Source organism: Carassius gibelio, chromosome A5, assembly GCF_023724105.1.
Source record: "Carassius gibelio isolate Cgi1373 ecotype wild population from Czech Republic chromosome A5, carGib1.2-hapl.c, whole genome shotgun sequence".
In the NCBI taxonomy this organism is placed as follows: Eukaryota; Metazoa; Chordata; class Actinopteri; order Cypriniformes; family Cyprinidae; genus Carassius; species Carassius gibelio.
Window position 1 is genome coordinate 34339126 of NC_068375.1, and position 17654 is coordinate 34356779.

The 17654-nt window shown below is 37.4% G+C and overlaps 1 protein-coding gene across 3 annotated transcripts; it reads left to right on the plus strand.

Annotated features, from left to right (window-relative positions):
- The first annotated feature begins 209 nt into the window (after positions 1–209).
- cdca2 (cell division cycle associated 2) lies at positions 210–17050 on the plus strand. Of its 3 annotated transcripts, none has more exons than XM_052596848.1 (13): positions 210–439; positions 705–890; positions 1120–1250; positions 2238–2397; positions 3202–3356; positions 3582–3693; positions 6715–7016; positions 7152–7212; positions 7304–7450; positions 10951–11045; positions 11440–11514; positions 11787–11949; positions 15831–17050. In XM_052596848.1, the coding sequence occupies exons 2-13, from the start codon at positions 734–736 to the stop codon at positions 16763–16765; spliced, it is 2493 nt and encodes an 830-aa protein (XP_052452808.1). In that variant the 5' UTR covers positions 210–439; positions 705–733; the 3' UTR covers positions 16766–17050. The 3 variants fall into 3 exon arrangements, with proteins under 3 accessions (XP_052452808.1, XP_052452796.1, XP_052452798.1); XM_052596836.1 differs by having other exon boundaries at positions 220–439; positions 10948–11045; XM_052596838.1 differs by having other exon boundaries at positions 229–439; positions 733–890; positions 10948–11045.
- The last annotated feature ends 604 nt before the right edge of the window (positions 17051–17654 follow it).

Consider the following 17654-nt stretch of genomic DNA (forward strand, 5'->3'; position numbering starts at 1 on the left):
TAATTCTTACAGCCACATGCTCCATATGACGTGTAGCACATTTACATTTTATTTAGAAAATGTTTCTAAAAAAATTTAATCATTTTTAAAACATCTCCATTAAAACTAACGTACACATAACGTGACAACGTGCAACAGGCCGGTTCTGTGAGCCTGAATATGATTGGCCGTTCTGAAGCACATGACGCATTTCCTTTAATCTGATTGGCCAATTCATATGAACTGGGGGTTGTTGTCAGCTTGGAGAGCTAGAGGCGTTAGAAGCAGCAGTGCTTTTCCATCCACTTACACATACAAAAATACATGTAATATGCAGTAATGTATATATAAATGTCTTCAAGAATAGTGGCTGTAAAAATAAGTCGTTTATTTTAAGTATAATCCAAGTCCTTTGGGGTTCTTTAACAGCGGAAGGATATTAGCGCCGTTTTAACGTGCGGTAAGGAGCGAAGTTTGAATTTTTTTTTCACTAACGTTACTATACCGTACATTTTTTTACATATCTTAACAATGTTTTGTTATCTAAAAAGAGTTATGTTATTAGTTACACTGCTGGGTAAAACAATGCAGATATGTAACCTTTCTTAATTGACCTGGCCTGATGTTTTAAGATGTTAACAGACGTGCATGAAGGAGTGGACGTTCGTGTGATCTATATATTGCATGAAAGTCTCTGATCTTCAGTTCATTTATTCATTACTTAGATCTCATATCTTATGTACTGTAATCAAGAATGGAGGTTACTGAAGCCATGGACAGCAGAAGACCTCTGGCAGCCCTGTCTCCCTCATGGCTGAACACTGAAGCTGGAGAGGTGGATTTCTCCAAACTCACTCCTTCACAGTTTGGCATTTCAACAGACAGCTTCTTACCATCCTCCAAGATAAAAGGTTAACTACAATGATCTGGATTTAATAATGTTCTTCCTCGTGTATCGCTGATCGAGTTATGTAAAGTTCTTGCAGTATCTAAATAAGCACTTTTTATGTACTTATTGTTAGTTTTTTATTACTTGATTGCTATGATTTCTCAATTATTTAATTTTGCACAGTTGTATTTTATTAAATGAAATTGAAATCAAACTGAAGGAGCACTGTTAATACTGAGTTTTCTTCTCAGATAAATCCAGAGTTGCTCAACTGAAGGGCAGGAGGAGATCCACGATTGGGGTCCGGGGATCTCCGGAAACGAACTCTCTCATCTGCTTCAGGGCCAGACAAGCTGTGAAAACACCTCCACGAACACCACAGGTAGATGGATGGTGTAACACAGCTGTATTTGCTTCAGAACCCAGATTTTACATTGGACATCGAGTGGTGACCCAACACAGTACCAAGTGTCTGTCAAACAAAAGTAACCATAATGCATTTACAAATGAAAGGAAAAGTTCACCCTAAAATGAAAATTCTCAGAACTTTTACTTACCTTGAGTCTATCCAAGATGAAGATGACTTTGTTTCCTCATCAGAGCATGGAGTCATTAGTGAATAGAGATATAATCTGAATGAGAGTCCAAACAGCTGATCAAAAAAAATCACAAGAATCCACAGAACATCAGTCCATTAAGTAATGTCTTGTGAAGTGAAAAGGTGTGTATGTTAAACAACAAAAAAAAATCCATCATTAAGGCATTTTAACTTTGAATGGTTGCTTCTTGACAAAATATAAGTTCATAGTTAATAATAATAATAAAAAAAGTTAATCCCCTCTTGTCCTTACACATTATAATCATCATATTTCTTTGACACTGTTTTTGTTCGCATCTTTGCATTTTTCTCCCCCAGATTAAGCCAAGACAACTTTTCACTGGGGGAAGCAATATTGTGGATAGAGGATTTTTTTTTTTAAACTTATTTAGCCAAAGTTAAAAACATGTTGTTTCTTGTAAGCAAACACTCACAACATTAACTGATGGACAGGAGTCATATAGATTACATTATTGTGTTGTTTTTATCAGCTGTTCGGACTCTAATTTTGATGGCACCCATTCACTGTAGAGGATCCATTGGTGAGTAAGTGATGGGATGCTAAGTTTCTCCAAATCTATTCTGATGATGAAAAAAACTCATCTACATCTTGGGTGGCCTGAGGTTCATTTTTGGGTGGGCTATTTCTTTATAATTAACATGAACTAGACCCAACTATACAAAGTGGTGGATCATTATGGTGGTGATGATGATGAAGGTTGTTGGTATTTTTCTTAATCAGTTTTAACTTTGTGCCCTGTCCTCATGAAGCTTTTCCACGGGAGTCCATTTCTTTCATGCTGTGACTCTCTGAAGAAGAAGATGGCTGCTTTCCAATGTCTGATGGATGAAGATGAAGAGAAGGATGGACAGGAAAAAAATGAGGAGAGTGAGAGTGCTAAAAGCATTTTGGCTAAAGATTCTAAGAACGGTCAGTCTCTCCTCAAAATGTTGACTGCTGCCAACACAAAAACAGAATGTCTTCTAGATACAGTCTTGTAGGACCAGATAAAATTGAAATAATTAAGAGAATGTTATACTGTCATTTTTTGCCATTTCCAGATAATAGAACTTATTCAGAATAATCAGGCACCATAATAACCGCCGTTTGATTTCTTCCATTGATCTCAGTTAGAGCGCAGCAGGATGATGTGCAGAATAAATCAACTGATGATTATGAGTCTTAAAATAAACTTGTTCACATTTCAGAGAGCATTCAGTGTTAATAAAAAAGATTGAAAAATCATATCCAGTCTAAATAATCTGTGATCATTTCACCTTTTGACATTTATTCAAGTGTAAACGAGACATTTCGAGGGATTACAGTATAGTAATTTCAATACATTTCTTCTAATTTTTAAAATTCATGATGTCAACCTGGAAGATTATGCTTTTTGTAATAACATTAAAAGCCCTCTGTCATATGAAGATTTATTTAAACTTATAAACAAATGTTTTCTTTAGATTTGTATGTTAGATGTGGGGTTCTTTCTTTCTTACTGTGCTTTAACTAGGATCAATAATGGACTTGAATCATTAGAAGCAATTTGAGTTTTCTCTGCATGACTTTCACGCATTTTAGTCAGCTACTGTTGAGAACAATTAGCAATTGCTGATTCACTGCTAATTATAATTGAGCACTTATGAATTACGTGATATTCTTATGTGGTATGACCCATGATTTCTAAATGCTATCTTAGGTCATCATCTCTTTCTTTCACTGTCTGTCCTGCAGGAAATGAGAACACGCTGACTACACAAAGCCCACCCACTTTGATGATGCCTCCACCCTCTAAGAAACGCTGCTGGGCCCCACAGGGGGAGTGTGAGGACAAGAAAACTGAAACTCTACTCCCCTACCCCATCTTCACGACACAACAGGAGCAAGGGGTAAACAAATCAGCATTTAACGGTATCATGTTTGATATTTTATATATGGTTCTGAAGCTTATCAGCTGTTAAACTGCCAGTAGCAGATAAAGTGGCACTGGCTAATTGCTTACAACGCAACCAATGGAAGCTGCAGTAAATCTAACAGACTTTGTGGTCCACGAAAGTTGCCTGGTGGTGTTCCTGTAGTCAGCATTGTGTTCTTTTGTTTTTCTGTGGTTATAGGTGAAATGCTTTGAGTCTCAAAGCCAGAGGTCTCATTCAGACTTGGATTCGGATGCAAAGATTGAGCTTCTGTCTTTACCCATGCTGTCAAAACCAGAAATTAAACTAGCAGGTAAGGGAACTAAGTTCATATTGTACTTTTACATGGGCTATATCACTCATAGAAATTATCATTCAAAAGTTTGGTGTTGGTAAGATGTTATGTTTTTGAAAGGAACTTATGCTCACCAAGGCTGCATTTGTTTGATTTATTAGAAGAAGAAAAAAGATATAAATTGTAATTAATTCCTGTGATACAAATCAAAATTTTCATCATTACTCCAGTCTTCAGTGTCACATTCAGTGTTGGGAAAGTTCGCTTTCTACATGAACTAGTTCAAAGTTCAATTCACAAATTTTAAAATGAACTAGTTCAGTTCATAGTTCAAATTACAAAATTTTGAACTAAGTTCACACAGTTCCAAAAATGAACTAGTTCATAGTTCTTTTTTTCCATATGTTGCTGCGAGCTATTATTTTTTACAATTATTGCAACAGCCCATATAGAATCAGAGACAGCAATTATTTTATCAGTTTTAACAATGAAGCTATGCGTCAGATTTCATCTTCATATCCAATTTTGAATCCTTATCCAACCAGGGTTTACATTAGCATTGAGGGGACAGCACTTCCCCCTTGTTGCTTTAATGCTTTGTCTCCCATTCTCACCGGCCTTGTCATAAACATCATAACATTCTTTTAAATGGTCATACGCCTTCTTGCTACATGCTGCTGTCGCCCTCGATGCCTTTTTTTTTTTGTTTATGTTTTTAGATGACGCGTCACGCATGCGGCGGACGGTGGTGCCAGATTAGGTGTTTTTCCGCTACATATTAAGACCAGTTTATGGTGTGTTTTAGCCGGGTTTTCGGCTGGAAGGCTCTATAGAAATCTGGCACCCTATTGAACGAAGTTAACCTGAGAGAGCATGCCGTTCACAGACACCAGAATGAACGAGTTGACAGTTACGTTCATCAGGCATTAATACAGCACGTTCAGTTCGCGTTCGCCCAAAATATGAATGAGTTCATGAACTATCGTTCAATGAACACGTTCAGGCACAACACTGGTCACATTATCCTTAAGAAATCATTCTATTATCAGGGCTCAGTGCTAAGGATTTTTTCTACTGGCCCAGTCGGGTCAGTGGTTCAAATTATTACTTGCCCTGCCAACATTTTTTACTGGCGATTCCACAAAAGAATAAATAGTTGCCTTTAACATTGTTTTTGATTTATTTTATCTTGTATTCGAATAAATAATTTTATATGACACCAGTATTTTAGATATGAGTTACATTTGACAGTTCTCAATTTAAATCTTGATACAACACCCAAAACTACTAGCCTGAGAAATAAAAATTGAAATCATTATTAAAGACAAGCGAACAGTCAGTAAATAAGAACAAATTAAAAAATTTAAAACCGTAACACCACTGAATATATAGAACAAAGATACAAATGAAATGATTGAATATTTAATATTTGCAGGTGTTCAGGTACAGATACATTTATAATAGCATATAAATTAACATTTCCATGTTCCTCACTATGTTGCACCTTGATTATTCATAGCCATTTGAAATTACTTGTAACCACTGCATTTTAATCATGAATCAGCCCAAACATTAGACTGTATAATTTCAACATTTGAAGAAAAAACAGAATGGTCTGACTTTAGCTTTGTGAAATTATGCTACATAAAACACCAGCATGAAACTAAAACAGCAGACGGGCTGAATGAGACGAAGTTTCACTCTCTGCCAGCAGGTGGCACTTATGGAACAGCAGCGTTTACTTGGTAACTGCTGTACAAAAAGCAACACTGTCATATTATCACTACTTTAAATGCAGTAATATACCAAGTCAAGATGAAAATAAAACACCATGTAAACTTCTCTGAAAACAGTCAGTTCCCCTCAGAAACAATCCAAATTCTATATTGAGGATTTTCTTCCTATATTTTGCGCATTGTAATCAGCGCTGCTGTCACTGATTCAGTATTTCCTCCTCTTTTTGTCTCTCTTTATCTTCCTTGGCCACTGTTAATGTCTGTTTACAAACTAAATATTCTAATAACATATTTCTAGTTATTGCAAAGCAATTTGTGTGCAAGCACGGAACAGAGTCTGAAATAAAAACACATTTTTGTATTTGTCCATTCAAGAGCAAGAAAGACTTGGAAAGAACTCGGTGCTCTGGCATCAGAGACGCAGATGTTTGTCTGCACACTGCACTGTACAAACAGAACATTACACATGAGATGTCTAGATTAATGGAGTTGTCTTTAGTGCCTTGCTCAAATTCTTTTAAATTTCTTGATTTTCTAAATTAGCAACGCATAAAAATAGATGCAAATGATGAACTTATTGTGACGACGCGGCAGTTGCCTGTTCGAGCCATCAGGCAGTCCTTATTGTCAAGCCCTGATTCTGATTTGCAGCTCAAGCAATGTTTCTAATTAGTGTATGTTCAGGACTATAAGTCACACTTTTTTTCATAGTTTGGCTGGTCCTGAAACTTATATTCAGGTGCGACTTAATTATCAAAATTAATTTGACATGAACCGAGAGAAATGAACCAAGAGAAAACCTTACCGTGTAATTACTGCTCAGTGCTCCTGTGGTCTACACTGAAAACATAGAGCGCCCTCTCGCGGCTGTAGATGGTAATGTTTTCTCTTGGTTCTTGATTCTAAATAAATGCGACTTATACTCCGGTGCGACTTATAGTCCGAAAAATACGGTATCATCAATGTAAAACGATTGCTGCTTATTGTTGTGGAGATTGTTGGCTATGGTGAAACCTCATGAAGTTTTTCACTATAAAAAAGAAAATCTGTAATATCAGAAATTTTATTTTATTTTTATTTATTTTTTACTCCGTGAGCAGAATGCAGAGTGCTTTTTAGTTTCAGTAAACTGCCTTTTTGGACTCGGGAGGAAATTTGGGGTTCTGAAAGTTGGTGTTCTTTCATAGTACATTGGACTCTTACTTCAACACAAAAACATAATATGGCCCTTTTAACCAAGTGTTTATGTATGGATAATTTTCTTCAAATCCTGAACTCATGAAATCTTTTTTTCTTCTTGTAGATGAGAATGTGCTCTCTTCTGTACGCAAGAAGCGTGTTCGTTTTGGGGCCCCGCTCTCTCCAGAGTTCTTTGACAAAACTCTCCCTCCCAGTACCCCACTACAGAAAGGAGGCACTCCAAAGTGTCCTCCATCATCTACGGGTCCTAAACTCTCACTGCTGAAGACCCCTCAACGGACTGATCCTCTACCCCAACCTGACTTCGATAGTCCTCAAAGCAATGGAGCCTCACCTGTCCTGGTTATTGACAGATGCAATGCTGCACTGGTGTACAGTGATGAAGTATTTGAAGAGATCGAGAAGGTGTGACACTTACCAGCTTCTCCAAAATAATCAGTGTCTTGGGGTTTTATTCTATTATTACAGACTGACTCCTTAGTCTATAAAGTGTTGTACTGATGGTGTGTTTTTGTGGCTTTCTCCTATCCATTTTCTCAGATCAGTTTTCCCAATATGGAGGATGAGTCTCCTTCATACAGACATTCTGAGGACTGCAAAAGTGAGTTATAAAATGTTTTTTTAAGACGAGGAAAGGTTTTGGAAAAAGTTTCTCTTCGGTCTGTATTCTAATTGCGTATCTAAAACTGTAGATGTAGTTTCTGCTGAGGATCCAGGGCAGCCCCAGGCTGAAGACACTGAAGTTATGAACGTTGCTTTTCAAGAGGATGTACAATCAGATTCACAGACAGAGGAAAAACTACCATGTCCCAGTGGTGATCAGCCACTGGCTTTCTCCGGTGTGTTCAATTTTTCTTCCACTCTTTCTTGCCCTCAGTAAATTCATATCAGATTTTACTTCTCATTGCTCTAAGTTTTAAGCAAACTAAGATTACGAGAGTTCAATAGTGTTCTTTAAAATTAAAGGGAAAAAAATTTAACAACAAGGACCTGTAAAATGTGAGGATTGAGTCTGGATAGTCAACTTGTTGTCCAATGACTGAACAGTTAATTAGTGAGAAGTTTATCTATTTTTATAATTTTTTATTTATGCCTATATTCTCCAGTTTCTTTAATATTTTTACTGATGGTGCTTTAAACAAACTGAACTTAAAGACTCAACTCCTCAGAGGATTGTAGCATACTGTTAACAAGGTAAACTGTACTTGATATGTTACATCTCTAAATTCATCCCCTACAGGCAACAAAACATTGTTTTTATTAAACAAAAATAAGCTAGATGTTTAAACATTTTTTGGGTTTTATGTAAAGAAAAAAAAAAATTTTTGGAGTTAAAATACTAATGTGCCTAAGACTTTAGGCTACTTTACGAACGACATTGTTGCTGCTTTATAAAGAATGACCATACAGTCATTCACAAAACTGATTAAAGACAGTGACAGACAGCACTCATTTTAACTAAATATCAGAGTGATTGACAGAGATACAGTAGAAACATTATGTGTGGGTTTGTTTTAAATAGTGACCCAGATCATGAAATACATTTATTAGTCTTAGAGTAAGGGAGGATTGGGAAATGAGAGCATCCAAGGAGCGTGTGAATGCTATGGATTTATTTTAAATATTTTTAATGTTCTTTAATGTTATCCTTTTTAGGCTTTTTTTTTTATTGTGGCGAGTAGGGTGGGGATGGAAGGATATAAAAGAGGAGCGACGACAGTGAAGGAGAGAGAAAATCCAGGCCTGATCCTCTCGTTCTTCACTGTCGTCGCTCCTCTTTTGTATCCTTCCATCTCCTCCGTGGGACTCGAGACCACGGGTGTCACAGGTGTCGTTCATTTCCAATCACTCCACCAGCCTCGCTCTGTTCCCACGGCTCTCCGCCTCGCCCCACTCATCACATTTATTTTATGTATTTATTTTTATAGAAGTATTGGTTCGGGCACCGTTTAGGCATAGATACCATTTTAAAAGTATCGAAATGGCACCGGTATCGTATAAAACCCAATCGATACCCAATCCTAGTTTTCTTAACTCTTAAAAAGTCTCAAATATACGTGTATTAAACAGGTATTCAAGATTTCATTAAAAGCATTTAGTTATTCAGACAACCCACCAGCTGTGGCCTAATGGTTAGAGAGCTGGACTTGTAACCTGAAGATCGCAGGTTCAAGTCTCTGTGCTGGCAGGAGTTGTAGGTGGGGGGGTGGTTATTAATGAACAGTGTAGAGCTGCAACTAACGATTATTTTTTCTGTCGACTAATCTAACGATTATTTTTATTACAATAAATAATCTAATGTTCTTTTTTTTTTTATTAGCTAATGAATCCTTTGGATAACTTTACAAAAAAAAAAATATAAGTACAACTTCTAATATAATATTACAACCTTTATTCAAGTTTTTACTGTATAAAATAATAGAGGCAAAGAAAATTATTTGACTATGGTAAATATCAGTTTATGATAGCGTTTATAATTAAACCACAGTATCCAAAAATGTACAGTTGTCTGAGACGTCATAAAATGTTCTTTAGCATCACAAACCATAAAATGTAATCAGGGTTCTGCTATGATTTAGCATGGTTTCCAGAGATCTGGAGCTGATTCGGGGTAGTTCGGTGGTTTATGACTGTTGTCTCGCGGTGCGCTGTCTTTTAAGGGGCCGTTCACATATCAAGTCTTTTGCGTGCTCAAGTTCATCATTTCCAATGTAGGCGCACGATAAGCCCGCTCATAATGGAAGCGACGCGCTCGTTTTTTCCAGGCACGTCCGCATCGCATCGAGTTAAAAACATCTCAACTTTTCAGAATGCCACAAGCGCAAGAATATAAGACCTGAACCAGGAAGTTGGTCACCAGATCACACAGTAACCAGTAAAACCGTAACACCGGAGAGCGCCAAGATGTTTTCCTCTGAGGTGCTCGAGCATCGCAGTTGTGCTGCCGTGGTACACCATGTCGGTTTTGCAACCGAAACAAAGGGCCATTTTATTTGTCCTCTGTTTAAAGTAGTCCCATACTTTTGATAACAGTGGTCTCTGTTTTTGTGATAGAAAGCAACTTTCTCCATTCCCAGTATGCCATTACGCGAGATGTAAACAAACAGTGTGGCGCGTCGACGCATTTGGCGCACGTTGACGTATTTTTGTAGTCGACGTAATCGATGATGTCGACGCGTCGTTTCAGCACTAGAACAGCGCTCTCTTCCACCCTCAATACCCATGACTGAAGAGCCCTTGAGCAAAGCACTGAACCCACATTTGCTCCCCGGGTGCTGGATCTATAGCTGCCCACTGCTCCGGGTTTGTGTTCACAGTGTATTCACTTCTCACTGCTGTGTGTGTGCACTTGGATGGGTTAAATGCATAGCACAAATTCTGAGTATGGGTTACCATACTTGGCAAATGTCATGACTTTTCACTTTCAAGTTGATTATGAAAATAGCATTTTTGCAGTAAGTGTTTAAACGTGTAATTTCAGTTATTTTGTCTTGTGGAGTGCAAGTAAATGTGCATAAAGTCAAATAGCTTCCTCAAGGCAATGCTAAATTATAAATGCAAAATAAAACTTTTATGATCATCATTATAAATGTCTTAAAGATTCTGCTTGGAGAAGGTAAATCATGAGCAGAACTGATTCACACTGAAGGCATCAAAACTATGAATTAACACATGTGGAATTATATATGGAATTATATACATAACAAAAAAGTGTGAAAAACTGAAATTGTCATATTCTAGGTTCTTCAAAGTAGCCACCTTTTGCTTTGATTACTGCTTTGCACACTCTTGGCATTCTCTTGATGAGCTTCAAGAGGTAGTCACCTGAAATGGTCTTCCAACAGTCTTGAAAGAGTTCCCCGAGAGATGCTTAGCACTTGTTGGCCCTTTTGCCTTCTGTCTGCGGTCCAGCTTACCCCTAAACCATCTGGATTGGGTTCAGGTCTGGTGACTGTGGAGGCCAGGTCATCTGGCGCAGCACCCCATCACTCTCCTTCTTGGTCAAATCGCCCTTCCACAGCCTGGAGGTGTGTTTGGGGTCATTGTCCTGATGAAAAATAATGATCCAATTAAACACAAACCGGATGGAATAGCATGCCACTGCAAGATGCTGTGGTAGCCATGCTGGTCCAGTATGCCTTCAATTTTGTGTTAATTCATAGTTTTGATGCCTTCAGTGTGACTCTACAATTTTCATAGTCATGAAAATAAAGAAAACTCTTTGAATGAGAAGGTGTGTCCAAACTTTTGGTCTGTACTGTGTGTGTGTGTGTGTGTGTGTGTGTGTGTGTATATTTGTTAGTTTATAATGTACAACTTAATGTTATCTTGTCAGCAGTAAAGGTTGACCAGGAGTCTTCTGCCAGCTCTGAACAGACACTTTCATCCAAACCCAGCACTGAATTATCTCACTCTCGCAGTAGGAAAAGAAAGGTGAGGTCTCATATCTGCAAATCACTGTTTTGATGGATTAGATAGTAGTACAAGAAGTACAAAATCCACTTTTACCTCTTTTTTTTTTTCTTTTTGGTAAGTTTTTTTGAGTTTGTGATAAACCTTGTGTGACATGTTTCAAAATATTTGGTACGAAAAAAAACTTTGTATATTGATTCATATGTAATCCTTCTTCCTTGTGCACTTTTTTTTTGTATAATATCTTGTCTTTATTTGACTTTTTCTTTTACGTTTTACACAGTCCTTAAAACTTTATTTCTAGGTTAGAAATATCAGATTTCAGTGTGCTTTCAGGATTTATATTGAATAGCATCAAAAGGCTGACAAAGATACAGTTTCAGTCATTCAGATCTGTTCTGTTTTTCTGTTTCAGCAACCAGTGGAGAATGAGCCTGAGAAGAGGAGAAGCTCACGTACAGCAGCAGCTTCCGCTTCAGGAAAGATGAAGGTGTGAAGCCTAAGAAGTGGATTTAGACTTTATGCTTTCATAAGTCACGCTGACATGTGATGAGTTTTTTGGTGAACTGGGGATTTAAGGCTCTGATTATTAACGCTGGCATCAAACTGACACTGAGCCTGAAATAATGACACTAATGTGACTTGGACTTATCATTTAGTATATAAATAGCATGATGTATGATTTCATCCATCTAAAGAGCCTTTGAGCACATTAGTGTGTAAACTCTGTTCCTCACTGCAGTTTGTTTTTTTTGCTTCCAGAACACAGAAGTAAAAAGACGATTTGGCAATAAGGAGGTGGATCGTTCTCTGTATGGGAAAAGAGACTACGCCTCAAAAAACCCTCTTCTCAGCCCCATATTTGAGACCGTGTCTACCAGTCTCAACAGCACACCAACACAGGCCCAATCAGGAAAACAAATAGGTAAAATTTCGTTTATGACTCCCCCACTTAGTAATTAATTTTTAGTGGTGGTCTGAGAAAGGTCCTGAAGGCCGCCAAAAAAAAATAAAAAATTAGTTGAAGCTCAAATTAAGCTTATAGGGTAAATGTTGAACACCCTTTTTTATGAAGTACTTCTTTATCTGGCCTGCCTGCCATGATAACCAGTCTGAATAGACAGATAAAAGCATACAAATTTGGTTTTAAACTGTTAAAGCTTCAATTTCATTAAAGGGCTACTTTTGCAGAGTCACAGAGTTTTTTTTATAAATTTTTATAAAAAAATTCAGCTAAGGTGAAAGTGACATTTTTTTTATTTTTATTTTTATTTATCCTTTATTTAACCAGGAGAAGCCCATTGAGATTAAAAATCTCTTTTGCAAGGGAGACCTGGCCAAGATAGGCAGCTGAATTACATCACATCATTACATACGTACAAAGACACACACTCAAAAAACCATGAAAATAAAATATTAATTAATAGAAACAGTTTGAAAGCCAATTATGCACTTACAATGAAATCTCAATTAAAAACATTGACATGTGAGGGAGTCCAACTCAAAACATCTCATTCTTAACTTAAAAACACTCAAAGGAATCAATTTACTAAGTTTTAAGTTGTTCTGCAGCAAATTCCATGTAAAGGGAGCAGAATAAACAAAGGCCTTTTTACCCAGCTCAGTACTGATATGTGGGACAGAAAACAAGACAACAGCCTGAGAACGCAGAGAGTAATGACCAGCACTTTTTTTCATAAGAAGTGAACATAAATAGGATGGAAGCACACCAAGAATAGCCTTATATATAAATATGTACCAATGACAAAGCCTCCGTGTGGCCAGAGCAGACCACCCTACACGAGAGTACAGCTCACAGTGGTGGGTGCGAGCTTTACAATTAGTAATAAATCTCAGTGATGCATGATAGGCTGCGTCAATCATTTGAAGGCATTGAGCAGATGAATGCATATATAATATATCACCATAGTCCAGCACAGATAAAAAAGTGGATGCCACTAACCGTTTTTTAACATTAAAAGAAAAACACATGACCTACATCCAAGTATGGTGACCCTTACTCAGAATTCGTGCTCTGCATTTAACCCATCCAAAGTGCACACACACAGCACTGAACACACACACACAAACAAACCGTGAAAACACACCCAGAGCAGTGGCCAGCCACTTATCATGCAGCGGCCGGGGAGCAGTTGGGGGTTCAGTGCCTTGCTCAAGGGCACCTCAGTCATGATACTGCTAGCCCAAGACTCAAACCCACAACCTTAGGGTTAGGAGTCAAACTCTAACCATTAGGCTGTGACTTCCCCAATTCATTAAATGAATCAAGTTGCATTAATTTGATCAAAAGTTACAGTGAAGACATTTACGTTTTCTACAAAAGATTTCTATTCTATTCAATTAAATTCTATTCATTAAATTATCCTGAAGAAATTATCACAGTTTTCACTAAAATATTAAGCAGCACAATAGTTTTAAACACTGATACTAAATGTTTGTTGAGCAACAAATCAGCATATTACAGTGCTATCTAAAGAATAATGTCACTAAAGACTGGACTAATGGCTGCTGAAAGTTCAGCCTTGCATTTAAAATGTATATTGAAATAGAAAATGGTTGTAACTCTTGTAATAATATTTCACAATATCACCATTTCTACTGTCAAATAAATGCAGCATTAGTTAGCATAAGAGATATATTTCAAATAAATAATATCTTACCCTGAGTATTTGAACAGTAGTGTATATAGCAATGTTTTCAGTGAATAACAAGTAAAAATTTTGACCATTCCTCCTGCAATGCTTTCGTGTGGGCTCAGACATCTTAGAGTATAGCACATGTTGCATTGGTGTTTCATTGTGCTTTCTGTCCTTTTTGAAGCTTGAAATAGAGATTGACCTGTATGGGTTTTTCTATAGTCAAGTCTGGGTCAGCCGATGGCCGATTTTTAGGGCCGATATCTTGAAGTTTTCCCCTTCATTTGCATGCTAAAATGTCACTCTAATAATACGTAGATGCACAACATTTCTAAACTTATCATCATTTATTGAAACTGACTTGAACCACCTCTCGAATCTTGATTTTGTGCACTGCACGGTATTAAAATAAAAAATGTATCCAATGTTAACCTAACAAATCAATAAACTGACTTAAAACTGAAGTATTAAATATATAAAACAGGTTATAGTCAATGATTTACATAGGTTTTAGAGCATTTATCAAGCAGAATTTTTCAAGTTTGTTGGAACATAAATGTAAACTTAAATATACCTTGAAATAAAATTTTATAAATAAAAATCAATTAAACTGAAAAATATAAAAAAATAATAGTAGTACTGCAAACACACTGGCAACCAGCAACATTTGTGTTTGGTATAAATGACACAGAACATCTAAAGTGCATTCTAATTTCAAACTTAAATCGCAGTCTGTTCAATATTAAACGGTCAACCAAACATATACAAGGTTACACTGGTCAGTTTAAATAGACCGTAGTATACCAGTCCACTCTGCTGTTATGCCAAGGACATTTTTGCTCCTGTTTAGAGGATGATCTTTTCCTTCTACTTGACATTAAATAAAAAATAATATAGTTTAACATTCAGATACATGGTGAAAATGGAAACCTTTGGATATGTGCAGAACGAGACGTGAGCAATAACCTACAAATACATCTAGCCAAACCCGAGCTCGCTCGTCCTCGTATGCAAGCACTCAAAAATTCATTTCTCAATCTAATGCACTGTAAATGCCGGATTTTTAAAAACAAATAGGCCAAGCGGAACGCAAAAATTCTAAATCAAATATTTTGCAGAAAAGGGTCATAATACTTCCATAAAATGTTTGATGTTAAAAAAGCAGTTCATTGACTGCACAGCACAGCCACAAGCACCACAGTAACATTTGGGATAATATTATTTTTAATACTATAGTGTCATTTGAAAACATTGCAATTGCATTTTAAAATACAACAATGAGCACCACGAAACCATTTAAAGAGGCGCATTCAGCCGTCTCCTTGATGGGAAACAGTCAACAAAATAAAATGATTTCATACGTATGGCGCGCTCTCTTTGCACATAATAATGATTCTGCTGCAGACGCATTTTGCAACATTATTTTACATTTTGTTAAATCATTAAACGATGATCGATCATTGAAATTATTGAATATTGACATCCCAAAATGCAAATGAGTTGGATGGAAACCTGGTTATTGTCAAACAAATGTCATTCACGGTTCTGGGCAGCTCCAGGACAGCTGTCTCTCCGAGCACGGTGCTGTCTGTGAGCGGGCTGGAGTAACGGAGCCCTCAATCACGCTGCAGTGTTTGTGAGAGCTGCCAACTTCTCCACTCCATTTACAGAGTGAAATTCTTTATCTCCCAGGACTGTTGTTGAATCTTCCAAAAGTTTTGGCTTGGGGTCCTTCACATGCGACAGCAGCACTTTCCACCACACCAATAATACCGGGCTGCCCGCCGACGTGCCTGACTTTAAATCGGCGCTACCATAAACCGTTATCGGCCGATGCCGATATATTAAAAAATGACAAATATCGGCTCAATATATCGGTCGACCTTTAGCTTGAAAGCATTGTTATATGCTTTTATTGTATGGAAAATAGAAAAGTATTTTTCGAAATATCTCCATTTGTGTTACATGGAAGAACAAGTCATGGATTTCTAATGACAGGAGGGTAAAATAAATGATTACTGAATTACCTTTAAGGTCTCTAAAGCTGAGATTCTGAATGCATTTCACAATCTAGATTTGATAGCACAGAATTATATTATGATGACGTTTTGAAAATCTGATGTGAAAGTTGTACTCTCTTCCAATGCAGATGGAGAGCAAGATTGCATTGAGACTCTGAACGTTCCTCATAGCAAGACAGTTGGTCCCGTGGTAAGTCTGGATACTGCCTGTACATGGACCAATGAAAACGGGCAGACTTCGAGCTCCAGCGTGTCAGACACCACTGACAATCAATCAGATATGGAGGTGACCTCAGTCGGCGCTCGGGTTCCTGCAGGAAGAGGAAGCTCTGGCTCAAAGACTTCCAAAGCCAGTCGTGACTCTGGGAGGCCTGTGCACCGACGTCGTAGCTCAGGTGCAGCCAAAAGAAAGAAGCTTGGAAGTCCAGCTATTAGCTCCACTACTGAATCAGTCAGTGAAACTAGGAAACAAGATACTGAGAGCCAAAAGCCAACTGAATCTGCAGGTTTGAACCCAGTGTACCAGGACAGTCCTGACAGACCTGTGCGTGATGTGGCTGAGTGCTCTGAGAACAAAGAAATTGAGGCTTTAATAAGCTGTGTGGTACCACATGAAGAATCTATAAACACTGAGGGCTTAGAGCAGAAGACACCAAGTAATAAAATAGGTGGACAGGTCCAAAAGGCACTGAAAAGTCCTCCTGGAAAGCTTAATGTTGAGGTAGTGCAAGTAGTTGAGAGTGGTCAGTCAGAGCGATTTACTGATGACACGTCAGAGAGCTACGCTGGACCTACAGAGCCTAGTTTGGCCCCGTGGCAGCAGGCTGACTTCAACATTGACGACATCCTGAAACCTGTGGCGAAGAGTCGAGGTTCTGTGCGACGCAGCCTGAGGAACCGGAGGAGCGTGGACCTTCAGGCTGCGGGCCTGGCCTGGGTGGACCACACCTCTCCGGAGCTGAGTAAAGCGAGTCGGAGGAGGACTCGTGGCAGACTCAGTGGAGTGTCTGAACCGTTCATCCCTCAGGCCTCTGTGGAACTAACACCAAACCCGGGAGAGTAACTGACCTCAATCAGAAGTGTCAGTTAGCAGTTCAATTACTGTCAAGTGAACTTTAGACCACATACTATTCATTCCTCTTATCTAATGTTTTACATTTCTTCTTTTTTTTATGCTATTTTAGTGTTTGTGGATGAAACCTGCTCTGGTTAAGAAGATTACATTATTGTTAGATTACTTCTACTCATTAAATCTTCTATTGGGTGAATGAATTGATGTTTGAAGCTGATTTTCCTGTGGTAATCTCATATTCTTTTGCATAAATGGCAATCCCAGTTTGCATGGACAGTGGTTTTTGTTTTATTTTGAATTTGCTTACTTCACAATTCAATAGTGCAAACCAATATTTGCATCCAGACGTTCAATCTTGTTGTCCATTTGTGTTATTTGTCATTCACAGATGTAATACAGCATTTAGGTGAGAAGTTACAGGGACCTGCTTTAAATATTACATGGATGAATGTTGTGAAAACATGCCTGGATCATATTTCAACCTATCAGGAGAAAATATTTTGTATAGAATTTTTTTTTGTGTGTGTACGTGTCATTTATTTTGACAGTCAAACACATATTCTTGTTACCATAATGCATCTAGTTTTATTTGTTTAATTGTCAATGTTTTATTTTCATTATCCTCGATTACTCTTATTACTAATATACTGTAATTACTTCCATTAAAACAGCAAATAATGCATTAAACACAAATTGAAAAACAAAACCGCCTTTGCACTGCAGTTCAGTTAATTTCATGTATACATATTTCACATCTATTTAAACAAGTAATTTAAATATTTAAATTCTTAATTGCATTAAAATATTTGTATTGATATGAATTATTATTATTATTATTATTTGTATTTTTTTTGTGGAGTTGAAATATGGTCCAGACATG

Coding starts and splice junctions, on each gene's coding strand:
- cdca2 (XM_052596836.1), top strand. CDS start 734: ATGGAGGTTACTGAAGCCATGGACAGCAGAAGACCTCTGGCAGCCCTG. Junction 3,357..3,581: donor CGACACAACAGGAGCAAGGG/GTAAACAAATCA, acceptor CTGTGGTTATAG/GTGAAATGCTTTGAGTCTCA. Junction 7,017..7,151: donor TATTTGAAGAGATCGAGAAG/GTGTGACACTTA, acceptor CCATTTTCTCAG/ATCAGTTTTCCCAATATGGA.